The sequence below is a fragment of the Micropterus salmoides genome, unplaced genomic scaffold (genome assembly GCF_014851395.1).
Source record: "Micropterus salmoides isolate LMB-PRFRI ecotype aquatic unplaced genomic scaffold, ASM1485139v1 Ms_hic_scaffold_2, whole genome shotgun sequence".
NCBI classification, from domain to species: Eukaryota; Metazoa; Chordata; class Actinopteri; order Centrarchiformes; family Centrarchidae; genus Micropterus; species Micropterus salmoides.
In genome coordinates, this window is record NW_024041150.1 from 16,337,100 (window position 1) to 16,357,534 (window position 20,435).

The 20,435-nt window shown below is 42.3% G+C and overlaps 1 protein-coding gene across 1 annotated transcript; it reads right to left on the bottom strand.

The window, feature by feature from the left end:
- Nucleotides 1–254: 254 nt before the first annotated feature.
- LOC119912081 lies at nt 255–15,713 on the bottom strand. The gene is made up of 6 exons (XM_038731064.1): nt 15,570–15,713; nt 15,090–15,431; nt 14,839–14,895; nt 1,026–1,136; nt 864–898; nt 255–749 (listed from the first exon to the last, which is right to left on the bottom strand). Exons 1-6 carry the CDS (start codon nt 15,613–15,615, stop codon nt 633–635), a joined length of 708 nt encoding a protein of 235 aa, XP_038586992.1. The 5' UTR covers nt 15,616–15,713; the 3' UTR covers nt 255–632.
- Between the last annotated feature and the right edge of the window lie 4,722 nt (nt 15,714–20,435).

The following is a 20,435-nucleotide window of genomic DNA, read 5'->3' on the forward strand; positions in this document are numbered from 1 at the left end:
AGCCATGCAAGTTACACCAGTAAATCTAGAAGACACTTGACAGTGGTATTGTGGAGAATCCAACAGATCTAACAGTGTTCAGCATGTCCATATTGACATATTGATTATACCTTTAAACATATTTATATTAGCAATCTGAGCAGCTTAGAAGCAGCTAAAGCGGGCGACCCCGCAGGGATTAAGAGGTTTTATACATCCAAAGAACTTCTATAAAAACCAGACCAGGCGTTTAATTAAGGCAGGCTTTTATTTGTCAAAATGTGTTCCCAGACCAGGCCAGTAAAGGAGGAAGGCGGCTATTTGGTACTCGGCTATTCATTGAAGTTTTACGGTAACTCAGATTATGTGACCAAATTAACAACCAAACACATTCTTGGCTAAATAGGCCTGTAAAACTTATTTGAACACAATGGGACGGTTAAGTACTAATTTATGAAGGAACAACGTAGTTTGTAGTCACTTCGTCATTATGTCATATATTCTTCTAAGTGCCTACCTATATGTACGTAAACCACTGGTACACTGTTAGTACAAAGGACTGAACCATAATTCAGAGGAATTACACTGTACATAATCTAATCTAATACAATACAGTGGGTTAATATGACAAAAGCATCAGTTCCACTCTGAGTCTATCTGCTGGCAGCATAAACAACATGAGTTTCCACTTCTCTCTCTGATGCAGGCCTCCTGTTTCTTATTGTTGTTGAATACAAACTCAGTGCTTTCAGGTCATCAGAGTCCAGATTCTGTAAAGAAGACACACAGTTACACACGTCAACTAGCTGAGTTTGTGAGAAAAACTTGACATGATTCAACCACCTTTAATATATTAAAACAGATAATAGTGAAACTTAATTCACCTCATGCTGTTGGGGATTCTGTTTTTCTCTGGCAGCTGAATGACAGAGACAATACATCTAATCAGGTGACCAAGATGAACATTTGTATTGTTTCAACATATTCACACAACTTAAGAGTTAGTGGGCAGGGGGAGATAGAAACAGTAGCTCTTAAAAAAGTACCTTTCTGAAGTTTCCTGTTTTTAACAAGCAGACCGATGATGACTATTACAAGGAAAACAGTCAGGCCGCCCAGGATCACACTCGTCAGCTTTGCTATTCCATCAGACTCTTCTACAAGAAAGATCATTAAGTTAGACTCTATTTTCTCTATCTGCACAATGAAGGAAATCTTATGGAGAATCTTACTTTCACACTTGCTGTCCACGTCATCATGCGGCTCATTGCTGCCTTTTAATGACATAAAGAAAAATTTTGTCTTGATTTGGCAGATTTATGTAAAAATTATTGAAGCCACTGTTGCACACGATGTTGTTTAAAGACAATTATCAAAATGTCTTTTTTACAATATAAGCAGAATAAGACATAACTGAAAAATGGGAATCCAAAGACAGAAAAGACTTTACAATACTCTTACCTTTAATGTCTAAATATATCACACTGAAACTTGGATGTGCCTTTACGTAAAATCCACAGAAATACAATCCAGAGTCAGATAGACCCACTTTTTTGATTTTGAGAAAGACAGCAGAGATGTTGGAGCTCATTTCAAATCTTCCATTTTGATATCCATCACAGAATGAAACTTGGCTATTAGATGAGATCATAACAGAGACACAGCTGATGTTGGTTCTCTGGACAAGTCTGAACCAGAATGTTGGAGCGTCATATAAGGAAATGTTGGAGCACAGCAGTGTGACGTCTTCACCAGACTGGACTTCCACAGTCTGAGACTCAGAAACTGAGAAAGAGATCCAGCCTGAAACAAACAGCAAACAAGAAGAATTTCTAGTTATGAAGTAACATGACGGTAAACAATATAACAATATAATAGAACTCATCAAGTGAGTAATAAGTAAATATGTTTTAAGTTGGGAGAAATTCAGCGCCAGTACTTACTGAGGCTGCAGAGAATGAAAGCTGTCATCAAGGTAAAGTTCATCATAGTGCGTATGACTGAAGCTCTGCAATGTCGTTGAATGAAGTTTGCCCCAGGAAGGGTGTTCTCAAAGCAAAGAGGCGGGCTGTTTTTGTTGCTTATTCTGTTGCTCAAACTGACTACATACATGAATATGAGTGTTGACGCATCCGTTTGTTATTTTTTCAAAAAACGTTCATTGTTAAAACTTTTCACACCAAAAGACATAAAATACAATACAGAAATATATATCAGAGATGCAAAGGATTGACATAATATCAGATAGCTGAGAGGTTTGCTGTGTAGAATCACAACTAGGGCTGTCGCGATAACCGCAAAATTTAAATACCGTGCTATTGGCCAAGACAACCGCAGAGGATGGCAAGCACAGACTGCGACTGCAATGTTCATACTTCAGTGCGTATTAAATTAATACATTAGTGCTTAAAAAATTCCAAAAGCGTTTCGAGCTCTGTAACGGTTCAAGGACGGATAGCCATGGGCTGTACGTGACCCGACTTAAAACTTGGAAGCTGTAAGTGTTGCCGTGTTTTGTGTTGTTTTACTGTTTGTTTTGCAGGTTAGCTAACTTGGAGTTAGCATATTGCACGGCTAATGGGGCTAGCTCGGTGGCGTTATGATACTGAGAGACAGTCGAGAGAAACTGTGTGTCAGATGCCTGCAGCTGTTTTGGTCAATTACAGTGATCATTGTTGAAAGTAGCCTGCTTCATGAGGTCCATGATGGCCATGGATTGATAAATCTGGCCCGCTATGATGTTAATGTATTTTGACATTAAGGTGTAAATCCACTGCAGATGACTTGAATTATTTGTTATTGACCCTTATACATATCCTTCAATCTTCCGCCAAGGCCCAGCTCCTACACAACACATTTAGCTGAAGGGTGCATTCACTGTTTTGTTTTTAATGAAACAAAATAAAAATTATGTGATGTTATCATTGCTGGGGTCTTTACAAAACCCGTCCGTTACGTCTGGAGAATATGATATGTAGACTGTGGTATCTGTATGTATTATCAAAACATTGCAGCTGTTTTATGCCAAGTGAATGGTTAAACTTAGACAATGTTTCAGTAACTGCTGGTTAAAACAAATATCCAAAATACCACAATATCCAAAATGTCCTTCTTCCTGCTGTTGTACTACAAAAACACTGAGTGCTCTCATGTTCATCATTTTGCTGTCATTTCTGCTTGAAGCTAGCCTTTAGCATACTCAACATCTTTATTTTTCTATTCTAATTAACATTGGTGTACTGTCAGTCATGTTCTCATGAACTAAAAGAAGACTTAGGAGCAAGAAAGTTCTCTTTTAAGATGCACAAAGTGAATGCTGTCTATCTGGTTGTGCAAGTGTGAGTTTGGACCTTTCCAATGAAAGCAGTGATGCTGCATCTTGTGAATGTCAATTACTCAGTTTGTGTAAAGTGATGGACGGAGTACTGAAACAGTGTCAGAAAGGGTTAATATGTACTGGAAACATTTTAAGTCGCATCATTCAAACCAGATAGGTCTTAGAGGCGTGTGGTTATGGCTGAAAACCAGTCTTTCTGTGGTTGCTATTTTTTGTCTGTTTGCATTGGTTAATGTTTTACACTTTGTGTTTCCAAAACATCTGTGCAAATATAGATAAAAATTGTATTATTATTATTTTTAAGACCAAGGCTAGACTAAATTTCTGGCTTTCGAAGCGTCATCATTTTCACCTCAGTTCTGCTCAGACACCACTGCTGTCTCTTTCTGTCAAACAAGTAATGTGTACCTCACTCACTCCTCCTCTGTGTCAGACAATCATCTGCATCCAAAGGGGAAGGTGTAGGAAGATTTGGCCAAGAGTTACTAATAATCTCATTAATAAAATGTTGAAATTTCTGCATAAATACCAAAACATTATTACAAAATCACTTTTGTTCTGTGACAGGAGAGACTGCAACACCCAAAACATCAGATTCACCATGAGCTATTAGGTGGGTGTAAAGTAAGAAAAAACATAATCTACGCTGACTGAGAAAGATCTGATTTAAACTGAAAACATTTCTTCCTCACTCACCAGCTGGAGTGCTGCTCAGCACCTCTGTGCTCAGTGCCGCCACTACATTGCAGTACTAAATCTTATTAAATGGTGTCATGTGTATACTGTATGTCGAAGTCTAAAGAGTCATGAGCCTGGAGGGATAGCTCAGGGCTTGTACCCTTGAGAGTAAATCGGAAGGTGGCAGAAGAGGCGGAAGAAGGCAAAGGACCCATGAGGTTAACAGCTCATGTGGAACAAGACACAAATAAACAAATAAAAAGAACAAGAGAAAAAAAACCTGTGTGTGTGTGTTGTTTTCCTTAATGTGTGTGCGTGCATGTGATGTGATGTTTAAGCAGTAGTTGTGGATAAGTGCTTTACAAGTTCATGTATACAGTTATGGAGGCTTTGAGGAGTTACTGTAAGTCATGGCTTCTCAGTCCACTTAATTTTATGCATGTTTTCCTCACTTGCGTTTTTCCTTGCATCTTAAGGTTGATTTATACTCCTGAGTAGCTACTTCGTAGGCTACGCACTTCACAGCACGGGACACTTCATAAGGGCTACCCAGCCGACCAATCACAGTGCTTATGGTCCGTGTCGCCTCGACGTGTAGATACATTTGAGGTGGTGCACGTCAGGCTAAGGTGTACGCGACGGCGTATGGTAGGGGGCTACGTAGAGGCTACGTCGTCGATTCGATTCGATGCAGAAGTATAAATTCCACTTCAGTCCAGCTCACCGTGAATGGGGAGAAGAAACAAGGAATCGTGTTTTTAGAGAAATGAGACGTCCTTTCCTCCAAAGCGTCACTTGAAGCAACATCTGTTCTATCTCACACAGGCTCCGCCCTCTACTGGACTGTATGGGTACTATCTCTCCTCATATGGCCAATTTTCCACACAGCTCAGTTGATTTTGCATCTGAACAACCTGGTCTTTGCAATCAACTGGGAGAAGAGCTCCCCCTATCCCCGCCAGGAGGTGGAGAATTTGGGATGTTGTGCTCAACTCAGCCAGCCTGAGAGCTCATCTGTCGGAACTCAGACAGACGACTCTTCTTCAAGCGGTCCGCAAGCTCCTCCTGGGAACTGCTGTGATGGTGCTGTCAGTGATGCAGCTGCTGGGGCTCATGGCAGCAGCTCATCCAGTGGTTACCCTGGGCCTGCTACACATGTGGTGGCCACAACGCTGGTTTACCAGCCTGCATCTAAACCTCTAGAGGCACAAGCGATGCATGGTGACGCCCCCCCAGTCAGTACAGAGGGACCTGTGGTTCTGGGGGTCCCCTCATCACCTGAGGGTGGGGGTACCGCTCGGCCAGATATCCTCATACGTATCAGTGTTCACGGATGTGTCTCTAACCGGATGGGGAGGGACCTGCCTGGGGAGAGCAGTGGGTGGTGTGTGGCCTCCTGGGGTGAGCTGACACATCAACCAACTGGAGCTCCAGGCGGTGTTTCTGGTCCTCCAGCACCACAAAGCCCTAGTCCAGGGCAGGCACGTGCTGGTGATGACAGACAACCACACAACAGTTGCCTACATCAACAGTCAGGGCGGAGTCCGATCCGCAGCTCTGTTAACGTTAGCAGAGGACCTATGGACGTGGGCTGCAGCACACTTGTTGTCTCTAAAGGCCCTTCACGTCCCAGGCTCGGAGAACAGGGGGGCCGACCTCATGTCGAGGGGCGGTCCCCCACAGAGCGAGTGGAGACTGCATCCCAATATAATACAGCAGATCTAGTCTTGCTTCGGAACGGCGCAGGTGGACCTGTTTGCCAGATGGCACAACGCCCACAGCCTGCTGTGGTTCTTGATTCTACCACAGGACAGTCCGCCCTTGGGCATGGACACGCGCCATGGCCAAAAAGCCTGCTGTATGCTTTCCTTCCACTCCATCTCACCGCCCCCTCCTGCTGGAGTGGGTGAGACAGGAAGGGTTGTTAGTCATCCTGGTAGCCCCCAGCCGCAGATTGGCGGGATAGTACGCAGAGGTGACGAAGCTGGTAGTGACGGAGCCAAGGCCTGTGCCTCAGGTCTGGGGGGCTCTGTCACAGGAGTCATGTGCCATAGGCACACTGCCGGTGCTCGGCCAACCTCTCCAAGTTTGGCTCCTGAAAGGGAGAGGTTGAGACAGACTGGGCTGTCCGCAGAGGTGGTACATACCATCCAGGCGGCGAGGGCAGGCTCCACCACTTCCGGCTACAAAGCTAAGTGGCTGGGCTTTCAGCGCTGGTGCATCGAGAAGGAAATGGATCCCATAACCTGCTCAGTGGGATCCATCCTTTCCTTCTTACAGGGTCTAATGGAGAAGGGACTGTCACACTCAACCATTAAGGTGTATGCGGCAGCTATCTCATCTTGTCATGAGGGGTTTGGCGACAGACCTGTCTTCACCCACCCCCTTGTGAAGCGTTTTCTGCACGGTGTGAGGAGACAACGACCGGTGCTTCGTGTCTCCGCACCCCAGTGCGACCTGCCATTGGTACTAGAGGCTCTAAAGTGAAACCCCTACGAGCCCTGGAACTGTCCTCCTTGAAGATGCTGTCTCTCAAGACAGCCTTGTTACTGGCTCTCATCCTCGCCAAGAGGGTGAGTGAGCTGTGCGCCCTGTCGGTTCATCCCAGCTGCATGCTGCTTTCGTGGTGACCACAGTGCAGCAGTGTTAAGGACCATACATTTGGATGCCTTCCACCCCTGCCCCACCCTGGGCCTAGGGAGGCGAGGCTGCATCTGTTGTGTCCTGTGTGCGCCCTAACACATTATATGAAGCACAGTGCAGTGTGTGAACCCTGATGCGATCAGTCACGTAGTGTGAACAGCACAATGACTCCAAGACTCCTCTCACTAGACAGCAAGTCGTGTAGTCTGAACAGCACGGTGATCTGCCTATGCTGAAAGTCGTCTAGTCTGCAAAAACCTTTACACATACATGTTTGTGGTGCTGATGTGCAAAGAGTGAAATGAGTGTGAACAATGTGGTCTGTAAAGAAGGTGAGGGTCTGAGAAGAGATGGGTTTACTGGTGATGGGATTCTAACAAATTGCCTTCCTACATATACAGCAAAAACAACTTTGCACTTAAAGAGGAGTGTTAGTAAATATTTTGTGCAAAGGTAGTACAGGTTTTGTTTTTTATGTGGTTTCATTGCATTGCAGAGCTGAAGGCCAGTCCTCCTGTGGCTCATTTCGGCTGATACACATGGAGTTTTCACCACAGTGGAAATGACATGCACATGTGCTTATCATCTACACATTACTATGTCAAACAATTTAAAAATAAAAGTCAGTATATCCATTCAGAGAAAAACCTTCACTCACTCCTCCCCCCTGTAGACTCTGCCTAACGTAGAGGCTCATCACAACGTTACAGTATTCTCACCTTTACATTAGATTATTTTTACAAATGTTTGACGTTTGGCGTTATGACCTTTAGCTCCCTTGTGCTCACACCACACTGTACTTTCACAAACAAGTAACGCATCGCTCACTCCTCCCTGCATGCAAAATCTCCCTATAAGGACATTTGACATCATCAGTGTCCCTTGCTGGCTCCTCCTCCACCAATCACAAATGTGTCTTGGTTTTACTTGAATTATTTGATATATTTATGTAATCAATTTTAACAAAGATTTTAGACAAATTGATCTTAATTGCTCCCACAAGATACCGTACACTTATCATACTGGATATTTGCCGAAGCAAGAGTGTATTGCTGCTGTTATACGCAGCATCCATTACACATACATAAAGCTACCAAGAGAGAGAAACAGTTGCTGGTATGTTCAAGACACCAGCTACTTGATTTAGCAGTCCCGCTATGGCTGAGTAATGTGGATGTGTGTTCTGGTGAAGAGGTTTGTGTAAGAGATTGACATCTTTTTAAAAATAACATTACTCGTGGTCTATGAGATCAGCAAGTCATTTGATGTTTGTGGTCAAGGGTGAAGTCTTCCTGGTGTAGGTGTTATTTTTCACTCACTCAGACAATGTTTGTCACCAAACGGTGCTGGTTTATTCCGTCATTGTTTTATTTTCTCAAAAATCTTTTCAGTCTGTACAAATAAAGAGGCTGATATCATTTAGTTAAACACAAGAAGGTCAGTTTTGAGTTTCTTTTTATACTTTGCTACAAGCTTTGACCTTAAAGGCCTTGTGACCTTCATGTCAGTTGTGCTCAGACCACACAGTGATGCCTTTTCCTGTGAAGCGATGTGTACCTCACTCACTCCTCCCTCCCTCTGATGTCAACTGTTCTCTTAGATGAAGATCAGTGGAAGACAAAATTAGAAAGACAGAGACTTTAGCTGAGAGAGAGAGAGAGAGAGAGAGTGACAGAAAACACACAAGGAAGAAAATGCAAACTGAACTTGGAAATAAACAACAACCATGTCCTTCTGCTGGGTGGCAGCAGGTTAATATGATAAATCATCTGTTCAGTTACAGTTTCTTCCTGCTGGCAGCATAAATACTTCAGTCTCTGATGCAGACCTCCTGCCTCCTGGAGTCCAGATTCTCATAATAAAAGACTTTACAGAAACGCAGTTTACACAGCTGGGCAGTGAGAATAAATGCAATCTGATAAATTATCCTAAGTGATTACAGCTGCTTTTACACCATGAAACATAAAATAATATAATTTGACATGTTACTATAGACTGCTTTCTCGATGAAGCCCCGGTAACGGTTCTAGCTCAATGACTAATCAATATCAGCTGTCCATGATCTGAATTCAGACTTGAAAGTCTGAAAGTCATTTTTCCATGTTAGGTAGTTTTTAATTTGTCAAATGTTAGTGGCCAGTTAAACTTGCTGTTAGCATGTTGAAATGTGGCTATTCCCACATGCTTGGGAGATGTTGGACAAATGAGGAACAGTCACGAGAAATTCTACGTTAAGCGTCATCTAAAGGCAACTAAAAGACTAGAGTAGTAAGTTAGTGCCCGAAAAACTGTTTTTTCATGTTGGTTTTTGTGGAACTTTCCTGCAGCGCTAGCTCAGCTAGCATTCGCTTTGTTACATAAAAATATACAACAAAGATGAACAATCAACAACAAATATGTGCGACGTGCCAGGTCTGTGCATGACACGAGATGAAACAGTATTTACATGTGCAGACATTTGTATCATTTGAAAGGGGGAGTGTCAGTGGGGGACCCGGGGCTTGTTAATGAGGCTAGCTGCAGACGGGAAGAAGCTGTTTTTGTGGCGAGAGGTTTTGGTCCTGATGGACCGCAGCCTCCTGCCAGAGGGGGGAGTCTGAAACAGTTTGTGTCCGGGGTGGGAGGGGTCAGCTGCAATCTTTCCTGCTCGCCTCAGAGCCCTCGAGGTGTACAGGTCCAGAAGAGAAGGAAGATTGCAGCCAATCACCTTCTCTGCAGAGCGAATGATACGCTGCAGCCTGCCCTTGTCCCTGGCAGTGGCAGCAGCGTACCAGATGGTGATGGAGGAGGTGAGGATGGACTCAATGATGGTGGTGTAGAAGTGCACCATCATTGTCTTTGGGAGGCTGAACTTCTTCAGCTGCCGCAGGAAGTACATCCTCTGCTGGGCCTTCTTGATGATGGAGGTGATGTTCAGTTCCCACTTGAGGTCCTGGGAGATGATGGTGCCCAGGAAGCGGAAGGAGTCCACAGTGGTGACAGGGGAGTCACACAGGATGATGGGGGAGGGTGGGGCTGGGCTGGGCTCTTTCTAAAATCCACAACCATCTCCACTGTCTTCTGAGCGTTGAGCTCCAGACCAGATCACCAGATGGTCGATCTTCCACCTGGAGGTGGACTTATCCCCAATGAGATGAGCCCAATAAGGGTGGTGTCGTCCGCAAACTTCAGGAGCTTGACAGATGATGACTGGAGGTGCAGCTGTTGGTGTACAGGGAGAAGAGAAGGGGGGAAAGAATGCAGCCTTGAGGGGACCCGGTGCTGATGGTCCTGGAATCAGAGACATGTTTTACCAGCTTCACGTGCTGCTTCCTGTCCGTCAGGAAGTCTGTAATCTACCTGCAGGTGGAGTCAGGCACGCTCAGCTGGGAGAGCTTGTCCTGCAGCAGGGCCGGGATGATGATGTTAAAAGCAGAGCTGAAATCCACAAAAAGGATCCTGGCGTAGGTTCCTGGGGAGTTCAGGTTCTGGAGGATGGAGTGAAGAGCCATGTTTACTGCATCATCTACAGACCTATTGGCTCTGTGGGCGAACTGCAGGGGGTCCAGGAGTGGGTCTATAATGGATTTTAGGTGGGGCAACACAAGGCGTTCAAAGGACTTCATAACCACAGAGGTCAGGGCGACGGGTCTGTAGTCGTTTAGTCCAGTGTTCCTTGGTTTCTTGGGGACAAGGATGATGGAGGAGGCTTTGAAGCAGGCTGGCACATGGCATGTCTCCAGTGAGGTGTTAAAAATGTCAGCTGATCAGCACAGTGCTTCAGGGTGGATGGGGAGACAGAGTCCGGCCCAGCTGCTTTGCGGGGTTTCTGCCTCCTGAAAAGTGAAGGAGAGAGGGGGTGGAGTTTGCCAGCTCTGGGGAAGGGGGTGCTTCATGAACGTTGGCCCGGGGCGGACTGTAAACACCGACCAGAGTGAATGAAGCAAACTCACAGGGGTGTAAAACGGTTTACAGTTAATGATAAGAAATTCCAGATTAGGAGAACAGTGCTGCTGAATCACTGTAACGTCGCTAAACCAGCCACTGCTAACAGACACCTCCACCTTTTCTCCATGATCCTCTGGTGTGTGGGTGTGTGTGTTTCTGCTGTATGTAAAATGACTTGGTAGACATACTTGATAGCTACGAGTGAAAAAGTCAAACTGTAGCAATGAATTTGAGTCCGATTTACTTAAACTAAAGATACCATGCACACACACAGACTAGGTAGGATATCAGCCAATCAAGATTTTCTTTTGTGTCCTACAGCCCATTTTACATCACAGTCACTATTTTGCCAGGGTCCAACTGAACATATAGCTGTTTATTTCCAAACAAAAGACACAAAATACTTACAGCCTTACCTTTTTTGAAACAGGACCTGTTTCAAAACGGGAAAAGAGCTGAGTATGCGGGAGGGAAAACCAGTTATGGTGGAGCAGAGCAACGTTTTCACCAGCAGGGGATACATAATTTTGAAACTAAAGACCTGTGTACTCTGTACACTCTGCCTGGATGCCACATTCTGTCAGAGGGAAGTACCTCCTGTAACTCAGAACTAACAGAGCTTCACAATGATCACCACAAGGCCATCCAGATTTATGAATTATTATTCCTTAAGGAGGTGCAACTGACTTCAATGACTTGGCTCTTGAAACTGAAGATGTGTTGGATGGTTTATGAAGCAGTCTTTGTGTGTTGTTATAAAAGCTAATAATGTTGTTTGTTGTGAATGTGACCGTTGAGACTGGCCATGACGTTGGGTTCCCTGCCTTATTTATTATCCCATTATCCCCTAACTGAGGGGATCTGTGTCCAACCATTTCTGTGAGTTTCTGAAAAAAAGAGGATCTGACAGTCACACCCACTTCATGTTGTGATTGGTCAGCTCTGCAGAGGTGAGAAAGGACCCAGGGTTTGAACTTCTTTCTCTATCTTATTTTTTCATCCTTGAAACTATTTCTGTCACTGAACTACTAGTGCAGCACTATGAATGTCTTCTTGGAGAGACTGTCTGAAAATGTACTTCTTTATCCCCATATTTAAATCATCTGGCGTCTCCTCACCCCTATGATGGCCAGCTTTTCACCCATCCTTTAGCTGACCAGAACAACTATAAATGGTAACTGGTTGTTGGAACCTTTGATTGAACTGATCTTAGTCACAGCTAATAATATAATGAAGTTCCTTCTATTGGTGAGTAGTTACTACAGCATTGTGTTTTTTTTAGTAAAATGAGTAACAAGTAACAAGTAATTGACATTTTTCATGTAAGTAACATGCAGGCAGCTGCACTGAAAGGACTGAGCACATTTCATGTGAGGCTGTTAAAGTGTCACTCAGTTGACAGTTTCGAGTTCAGATGTTTAAACACAATGTGGAAATAGCGTCTGAGACTGTTAGAGGTGTGAAGCGGCAGATAAAGATATCTCCCTAACATAGAAAGTGCTGTTTATCACCAAGCTGCAAAGTGCAACAATATGGGTGTGTGGGTGTCATAAATATTTATATTCACATGTACAACTACCGATCATTTAAAAATATATTGTATGTTTTATTTAGACATGTAACACATTGACATCATAGAGGAAATATCCAGTTTCCAAAACATCTATACAAATGTAGAACCAGATCACTTTGTCTACTTGACAGAGGAAAGCCAGTATTTCAGACTTTGTTCTTGCAGAGCACTGATCTAACAGGCCTCATGATTTTCACCTCAGCTGTGCTCAGACCACACTCTGCTGTCTCTTCCTGTCAAACAAGTCGTGTATCTCACTCACTCCTCCACTGCTGAAGACCTCCAACAATTCAGGATCTAAAGAACTTATTGTTATGTTATTTTATTTCTAATTACTGGGTACCTATTCTATTATTACAGGGTACAGTTTGACCATAAAACTACTGATCATAAATCTGGATGTTTCAGGGAAGATGGGGTGATGACTTCTGCATCACTTTCTACATATGACTCTATTTTATAATGGCCTTATTAGCAACAAACAGGCAACCTTTTGTTCCTTTATAATTTTGGAGTCCTTAAAACAACTACAGCTGCATGTGTGTTAACTTTGGAACAAAATCCAGAGAACACTGCATCATCATGGATACTGTCGACCTTTGAAGACCATCTCAGCTGTCATTCACCTCATTATTAAACTTTGTTAATGGACACTTCACAGTTTATGGCCTGATGTCTTCGCCTGCCATCAATGGACAGAATTTACCCACCCTAGATGCCACTTACTTGTGTTTCGGGGCAATTGAAGTTGAAAGTCATCAAAGTTGATCGAAGATGAAAATTTTTCTCCCTGGCAGTTGTGTTTGACCAACATTACTGCTCCTTAAGGTGTGCAAGCTTACCTTTTTCAGCTTTGAGTATGGCCTCATTTCATCCCAGGAAATAAATAGTAAAAATAGAACTTTTGTCTGTAGTTCCACAGTAAGATAGACAAATGAAGTTCTTCCTTTGTAAGTTACAGGGTTAACTACAGGGTATTCAGACAGTTTTCTAAAGCACTGTTAGTGGGACTTGAACCCAAGTCGCCTACATGATGGAGCAGAGCTCTTTACGTAGATATACCTACCATAAAACTTTGAATGGAATGGTGGAAAAATTGCTTTTATTTGCTAAAATCACTAAATTAACCCTGCGTAAAAATGATCAAATAATATCAAATACACGTCATTCATTTGATCTAGCTCCAACAGACTGCTTATGCGCTTTTATTTTGAAGGCAGCAGCCTCACGAAAACAACAACACGGTGCAGGATGAGAGAAGTTAGCAGACTGAGAGCAGTGGACTTCACATGACAGGATTCACAACTTGGATAAATTTTTCTAACAAGCTGTTTTGATTCTTTTGGTCGGTGGACCTTTACAGAATAAAGGAATATAAATAATCAAGGAACGGACACATTCGGGCTTAACGAGCGCTTCAAAGTTAACCTGAGTCAGCACTTTTTTCCCCCTTTTTCTCTCTTGTAGCCATGCAAGTTACACCAGTAAATCTAGAAGACACTTGACAGTGGTATTGTGGAGAATCCAACAGATCTAACAGTGTTCAGCATGTCCATATTGACATATTGATTATACCTTTAAACATATTTATATTAGCAATCTGAGCAGCTTAGAAGCAGCTAAAGCGGGCGACCCCGCAGGGATTAAGAGGTTTTATACATCCAAAGAACTTCTATAAAAACCAGACCAGGCGTTTAATTAAGGCAGGCTTTTATTTGTCAAAATGTGTTCCCAGACCAGGCCAGTAAAGGAGGAAGGCGGCTATTTGGTACTCGGCTATTCATTGAAGTTTTACGGTAACTCAGATTATGTGACCAAATTAACAACCAAACACATTCTTGGCTAAATAGGCCTGTAAAACTTATTTGAACACAATGGGACGGTTAAGTACTAATTTATGAAGGAACAACGTAGTTTGTAGTCACTTCGTCATTATGTCATATATTCTTCTAAGTGCCTACCTATATGTACGTAAACCACTGGTACACTGTTAGTACAAAGGACTGAACCATAATTCAGAGGAATTACACTGTACATAATCTAATCTAATACAATACAGTGGGTTAATATGACAAAAGCATCAGTTCCACTCTGAGTCTATCTGCTGGCAGCATAAACAACATGAGTTTCCACTTCTCTCTCTGATGCAGGCCTCCTGTTTCTTATTGTTGTTGAATACAAACTCAGTGCTTTCAGGTCATCAGAGTCCAGATTCTGTAAAGAAGACACACAGTTACACACGTCAACTAGCTGAGTTTGTGAGAAAAACTTGACATGATTCAACCACCTTTAATATATTAAAACAGATAATAGTGAAACTTAATTCACCTCATGCTGTTGGGGATTCTGTTTTCTCTGGCAGCTGAATGACAGAGACAATACATCTAATCAGGTGACCAAGATGAACATTTGTATTGTTTCAACATATTCACACAACTTAAGAGTTAGTGGGCAGGGGGAGATAGAAACAGTAGCTCTTAAAAAAGTACCTTTCTGAAGTTTCCTGTTTTTAACAAGCAGACCGATGATGACTATTACAAGGAAAACAGTCAGGCCGCCCAGGATCACACTCTTCAGCTTTGCTATTCTGTCAGACTCTTCAACAAGAAAGATCATTAAGTTAGACTCTATTTCTCTTTAGAGACTTGAGAACTGGCTGAAATGAAAATAGACCAAACTGAATTTAACTAAACTGTTTTACCTTCAAACATCTTACTTTTACACTGGCCTTCCACGTCGTCATGTGGCTCATCGCTGCCTTTTAATGATATGAAGATACATTCATTCTCTATTTAAAATTTGGCAGATTTACATCAAAATTATTAATGCAATTATGTTGCACACATGATGTTGTTTTTAGACAATTATCAAAATATTTTTTGCAATATATGCAGAAAAACACAACTGAATAATGGGAATCCAAAGACAGAAAATACTTTACAATACTCTTACCTTTAATGTTTAAATATATTACACTGAAACTTGGATGTGCCTTTTCGTAAAATCCACAGAAATACAGTCCAGAGTCAGATAAATCCACTTGTTTGATTTTGAGAAAGAGAGCAGAGATGTTGGAGCTCATTTCAAATCTTCCACTTTGATATCCATCACAGAATGTAGCATTGCGGTAAGACTTCATCATAACAGAGATACAGCTGATGTTGGTTCTCTGGACAAGTCTGAACCAGAATGTTACAGCGTCATATGTGGAAATGTTGGAGCACAGCAGTGTGACGTCTTCACCAGACTGGACCTCCACAGTCTGAGACTCAGAAACTGAGACAGAGATCCAGCCTGAAACGAACAGCAGACGACAAGAAGACTGACTTGTTATAAAGTAACATGAGTAAACAATATCTCTTAATGAAACTCAGCAGGTGTGTAATATGTAAAAAAGTTTTAAATTAAAAATAATTAAATGGCAGTACTTACTGAGGCTGCAGAGAATGAAAGCTGTCATCAAGATAAAGTTCATCATTGTGCGTATGACTGAAGCTCTGCAATGTCCGTAAATGAAGTGTTCCCCATGAAGTGTGCTCTCAATGCAAAGAGGCGGGCTGTTTTGTTGCTTATCATGTTGCTCAAACTGACCACATAAATGCTGTGAGTGTTGACGCAAACATTTAGCCTCACAGAGCATAAGACAAAGTTATTTTTCCAATGAATGTTGATTTATTGTCATCTTCACACCAAAGTACATAATATACAATAATGAACAAAGGAGGACGAAAAGGATTCACATAACATGCCCTCAGATAGCTGATAGGTGTCAGAAAATGTAATGCTGTATAGTCTTTGACTGAATAACACCAATATACTCAGTTTGAGATAAAAGTTTACATGTTAACGCCTGACAGTATTTAGATATTTCCTACTGATGGGAATGTGTGCTTGTAGGTAAGCCTGGATGAAATATTGGAAGAATAGTGTAATCAGTTACTCAGTGGCTGGTCACTAAGATAGGTAACCACCAGATTTGTTAGATTTGTTATAGTAATGAGTAGTCAAGGTATCTAGATAACTGGAATTGGGCCAGATCATAGGTTTACTTGCTGAAGCCAAAAGATGGATTCTGGCTGTGAAAGAACAACACAAGGCACTGAGATATGTTTACCTGAATATATTAAATGCAATGAATAAGAAAGGTAAATACCATCAGTAAACAGTAGCAATTGGATACAAATGCTAATGGCAATAGATAACAAGTGCAATTGCAAAGTAGTAAAGTGGACAAGGTGAAAAGTAGAATTTTAATTTAAATTTATTCGTGCATAGACCCTTGAGATGCAGCATCTTGTTTACAAGGGGGTCCAAAAAACAAGCATACATGATACAAAGACAAAACATAACTACTATGGAAATACACAAATACATAATTAGAGTCAGTGTGCACATAGTTCTACCTGAACCCTTGGGCTAAGGGGGAAATAGATCAAGGGTGTCTGGTTCAGTGTCTATAGATTGCAACCTCCTGGCTACAACCGGGCTCTATAACAAGTGGGGCTGGCTCGCCAGCTAGTACTAGAACAGTTTATACAATTTCTCTGGACCTGGACCTCCTCCCTCCGTTATGTCCCCAGAATGCAATTATTCGGGTCATGTTTCATATGCTTCTTGTGTACACACAGAAAATGCTGTGAATGTTCAACTGATTGAACACAGTACATTCCTAAAGAGCATTCTCCTCCCAACGAACCCCCTCCATCTTCGACTCAGTGTGTAACACGGTCCAGTCTCCACAAACCTGGACCTTCTCCGATGCTAAGCTAATGGTCCGACTTACGGCCCACACTGCTCTCCCGGCTAAGCTCAAGCAAGACACTAGGAGGGCCCGGGTCTTTGCTTCGCTAGTCAAACCACTGAGACAGAAGCCCTTGGCCCATGTCGCTTTCCTGGTGGCAACCGAGCAAGACAGTAGTAGGACTCATGTACAATGAGTGTGTTCCTAAAATACACAAACCGCATTGTCAACTTATGCTCAACCAAACCAGCACTCAGTTTAGCTACGACGGCACAAGCCAAGCTAACGCCAATCTATGTCAGCTATAGCCGGAGAGACGAAACCAGACAATGTGTCTCTTCCAGTGGTGCGGTCCGCGGCCAAGCGGGAAGCTTCCAGTCAGCGATCTGATGCGAACGCGGAAGTCCCTGAAACCTGTATTCTATTGAAATCAATATATATCAATGTATTCTATCATTTTTATATTTATATATTTATGTTAATTGTCATGCACCAAGTCACTAAATTCCTTGTATGTAGTAGGCAAACACAGTCAGGCCAAGGTTTGACCTTAGATACTGCAGGTCAGTTGCGCTCACACCACACTGTGCTTTCTCTTAAACAAGGGATGTGTATGTCACCGACTCCTCCCTGCTTGCAAACTCTCCCTATAAGGACATTTGACAGTCACCTTTGCTGGCTCCTCCTCCATCAAATCAAAAATGTTTTCTTTGAGATTATGATCAAGCAACAGAGAAATTGGCATTTGAGAATCAAAACTAAACTACCAAGGAAATGTATTTTCCTTAATATGAATCTTCTTCATCTTAATACTTCCCACATGATATCCTACACTTAAGATACTGGCAAGAATGTTTTGCTGCCGTCGCATGCACCTGTTGACAAATGAAAGGAAGAGCCACTTCTTCTGCAGACACATTTGTATTTCTCTCAGAGCGAAAGTGATGCCATCAATTGTACCAATCCTTTAAAATCTAAAGCAGACTACACAACCTTTGCCACAATTGGCCTGATCAAACTTTTTTAGATCCCAGACAAAACATCCCAACATAAACAGTGTACAACATGGCTTTGAAGAGGGTAAAAATGGGTCCTAGTGTCATGTGGACATAAGAGTCTGAGAGGAGGCATTCTGGTATCTGGTAAAGTTGTTAAACTTGTGCCCTAACTTCAGTGTACATGCTCACATGAACACATCCATATGCCAACAGTCACTCAAAGTCAAAGTCAAAGTTCACATGTACTGCTCCTAGCAGGGTGGCCACACCCACCTCAAAACAGTCTCAGAAGAGCCTTAAGACATCGATGATCCTCTGTTGTGTGAAAAACAGCAAGTCATTTGATATTTTTGGTCAAGGCTGACGTTTTCATGATGGGTTTTTCACTCACACAGACAATGTTTGTCACCACAGTGTGGTGCTTTATTCCATCATTGTTTATTTTCTTTATGATTTTTTCCACTACAAATAAAGAGGCTGATATTATTTAGTCAGAAGCAAGTAGGTTCGTTCTCACAGTTTCTTTTTATAATTTGCTACAAAGCCTCGTGCCTTTCATGTGCTCAGACCGCACTGTGCTGTCTTTTCCTGTGAAGAGATGTGTACCTCCCTCACTCCTCCCTCCCCCTGACTCTCAAACTTACTCACAGGACGAGTCAAATGGTCTGCCATCACTGTCCTTTGTGGCTCCTCCTCACCAAACATCAAACATGTCCTTGTTCCTATTTGATAAAAATCAGAGGCAGACAAAATAAGAAAGCCAGAGACTTTTTCTCAGAGAGAGAGGAAGAAAAAACACAAGAAAGAAAATGCAAACTGAACATGACTAGGAACTTTATCGTACAATAAGTGTCTATCTGCAGGTGGCAGCAGATTACAGTTTTTTACGATTGTTTACACACTAAAATAAAAATTTCCACACAATTTGCAAAATTCTACTCCAATGAGCAAAACACCTCCCCAGATTTGCACAACATTACACACAGTGATTTGTAGACACAGATAAGGATTGTGAGGTTACTTCCTTGTCATTACAAAGCCCCGGATTGCCAATGACCACACTACTGAACGCTCTGGATAATCACATCCACCAGGTGTGGAAGCACACATGTGCTAATTTGAAAACGCAGCACTCAGGTGTGCTATAAAAGGCAGCAGGTGAGTTCACCTGTCTTCAACAAAAATGGAAGGAGCTAGAAGAAGAAGAAGAAGAGTGAGAATGAGAGGGGGAGCTCAAAGAGGAGATGAAGGAGGAAGAGGAGAAGGAGGTAGAGGAGGAGGCCCAGGTAGAGGAACAGGTAGAGAAGGACTTGAAGAGTTGATAGAACCTGAACAAAGAGGATGAGGACCAAATTTGACTCAAGAAATCTGTGCAAGACTTATTGACCATGTTATCAACCATGGACTGACACTGATGGAAGCTGGACAAAGAGTTCAACCAGATCTTCAACCAGATCTCAGCAGAAAAACTGTTGCTAACCACAGCTAACCACACAGTACACTGAAACTGAAGCTTGCTGTACTTATCATCAATATCATTTACTGTGACATTTGACAGTAGGCTGCATATGTATTTTTTTATTTTTATTTTTTTTACATAGGATTGAGGGTCGAGGACACCAAGGTGGAAGGGGCCGTATGTCCACTCGCCATTGTGACATTGTGAACATGGTTTTGACCAATAATTGTATCAGGCTGCGAGAAATCCAAGCCAATATCATCAATGATGACCATATTTTCAATAACATCCAACTAGTCTCTCTGTCAACATTAGGTCGAATCCTCAAGAAAAACAAATATACATGAAGCAACTGTATCGGGTACCGTTTGACAGAAATTCAGTGAGAGTGAAACATCTGCACAATGAGTATATGGAGGTATGTATTGTTCATCTTACTATGGTGTGGTATTGTGCACTGCTCATAATGTTCTGGCACAAAACAAATACTGTGCAATAGATATTGAATAGCATCCTATTGTCTTTTACTGCGTTTCAGAGAGTCTTGCAAATGGATGCTGCAGAAATTCAACATGAATTTATATATGTGGATGAGGCTGGACTTAACCTTGCGATAACAAGAAGAGGGAGAAATGTAATTGGACACAGGGCAATCACCAATGTGCCAGTGCAGCGAGGGGGTAACATCACCCTTTGCGCTGCTATTACACAAAATGGGGTCCTCCACCACCATGCAAATCTGGGACCCTATAATACAAATCTAATTAAAATTGCAGATATAAAAAGACAAAACACAAGAACAGGATTTTATAATAATCTTACCTTCAACATTTAAATATATCGCACTGAAATTTGCCCGTCCCTCTATGTAAAATCCACAGAAATACAGCCCAGAGTCAGAAAAATCCACTGTCTTCATTTTGAGAGAGACAGTGGAGATGTTGGAGCTCATGTTAAATTTTTCATTTTTCAATCCATCACAGTATAAAGGATCACTGTTAGAGCTGCTCATAGTGGAGACACATCTGGCCTTGGTTCTGTTGATCACTCTGAACCATAACGTCAAAGAGTCAGATGGGGACGTGTTGGAGCACGACAGT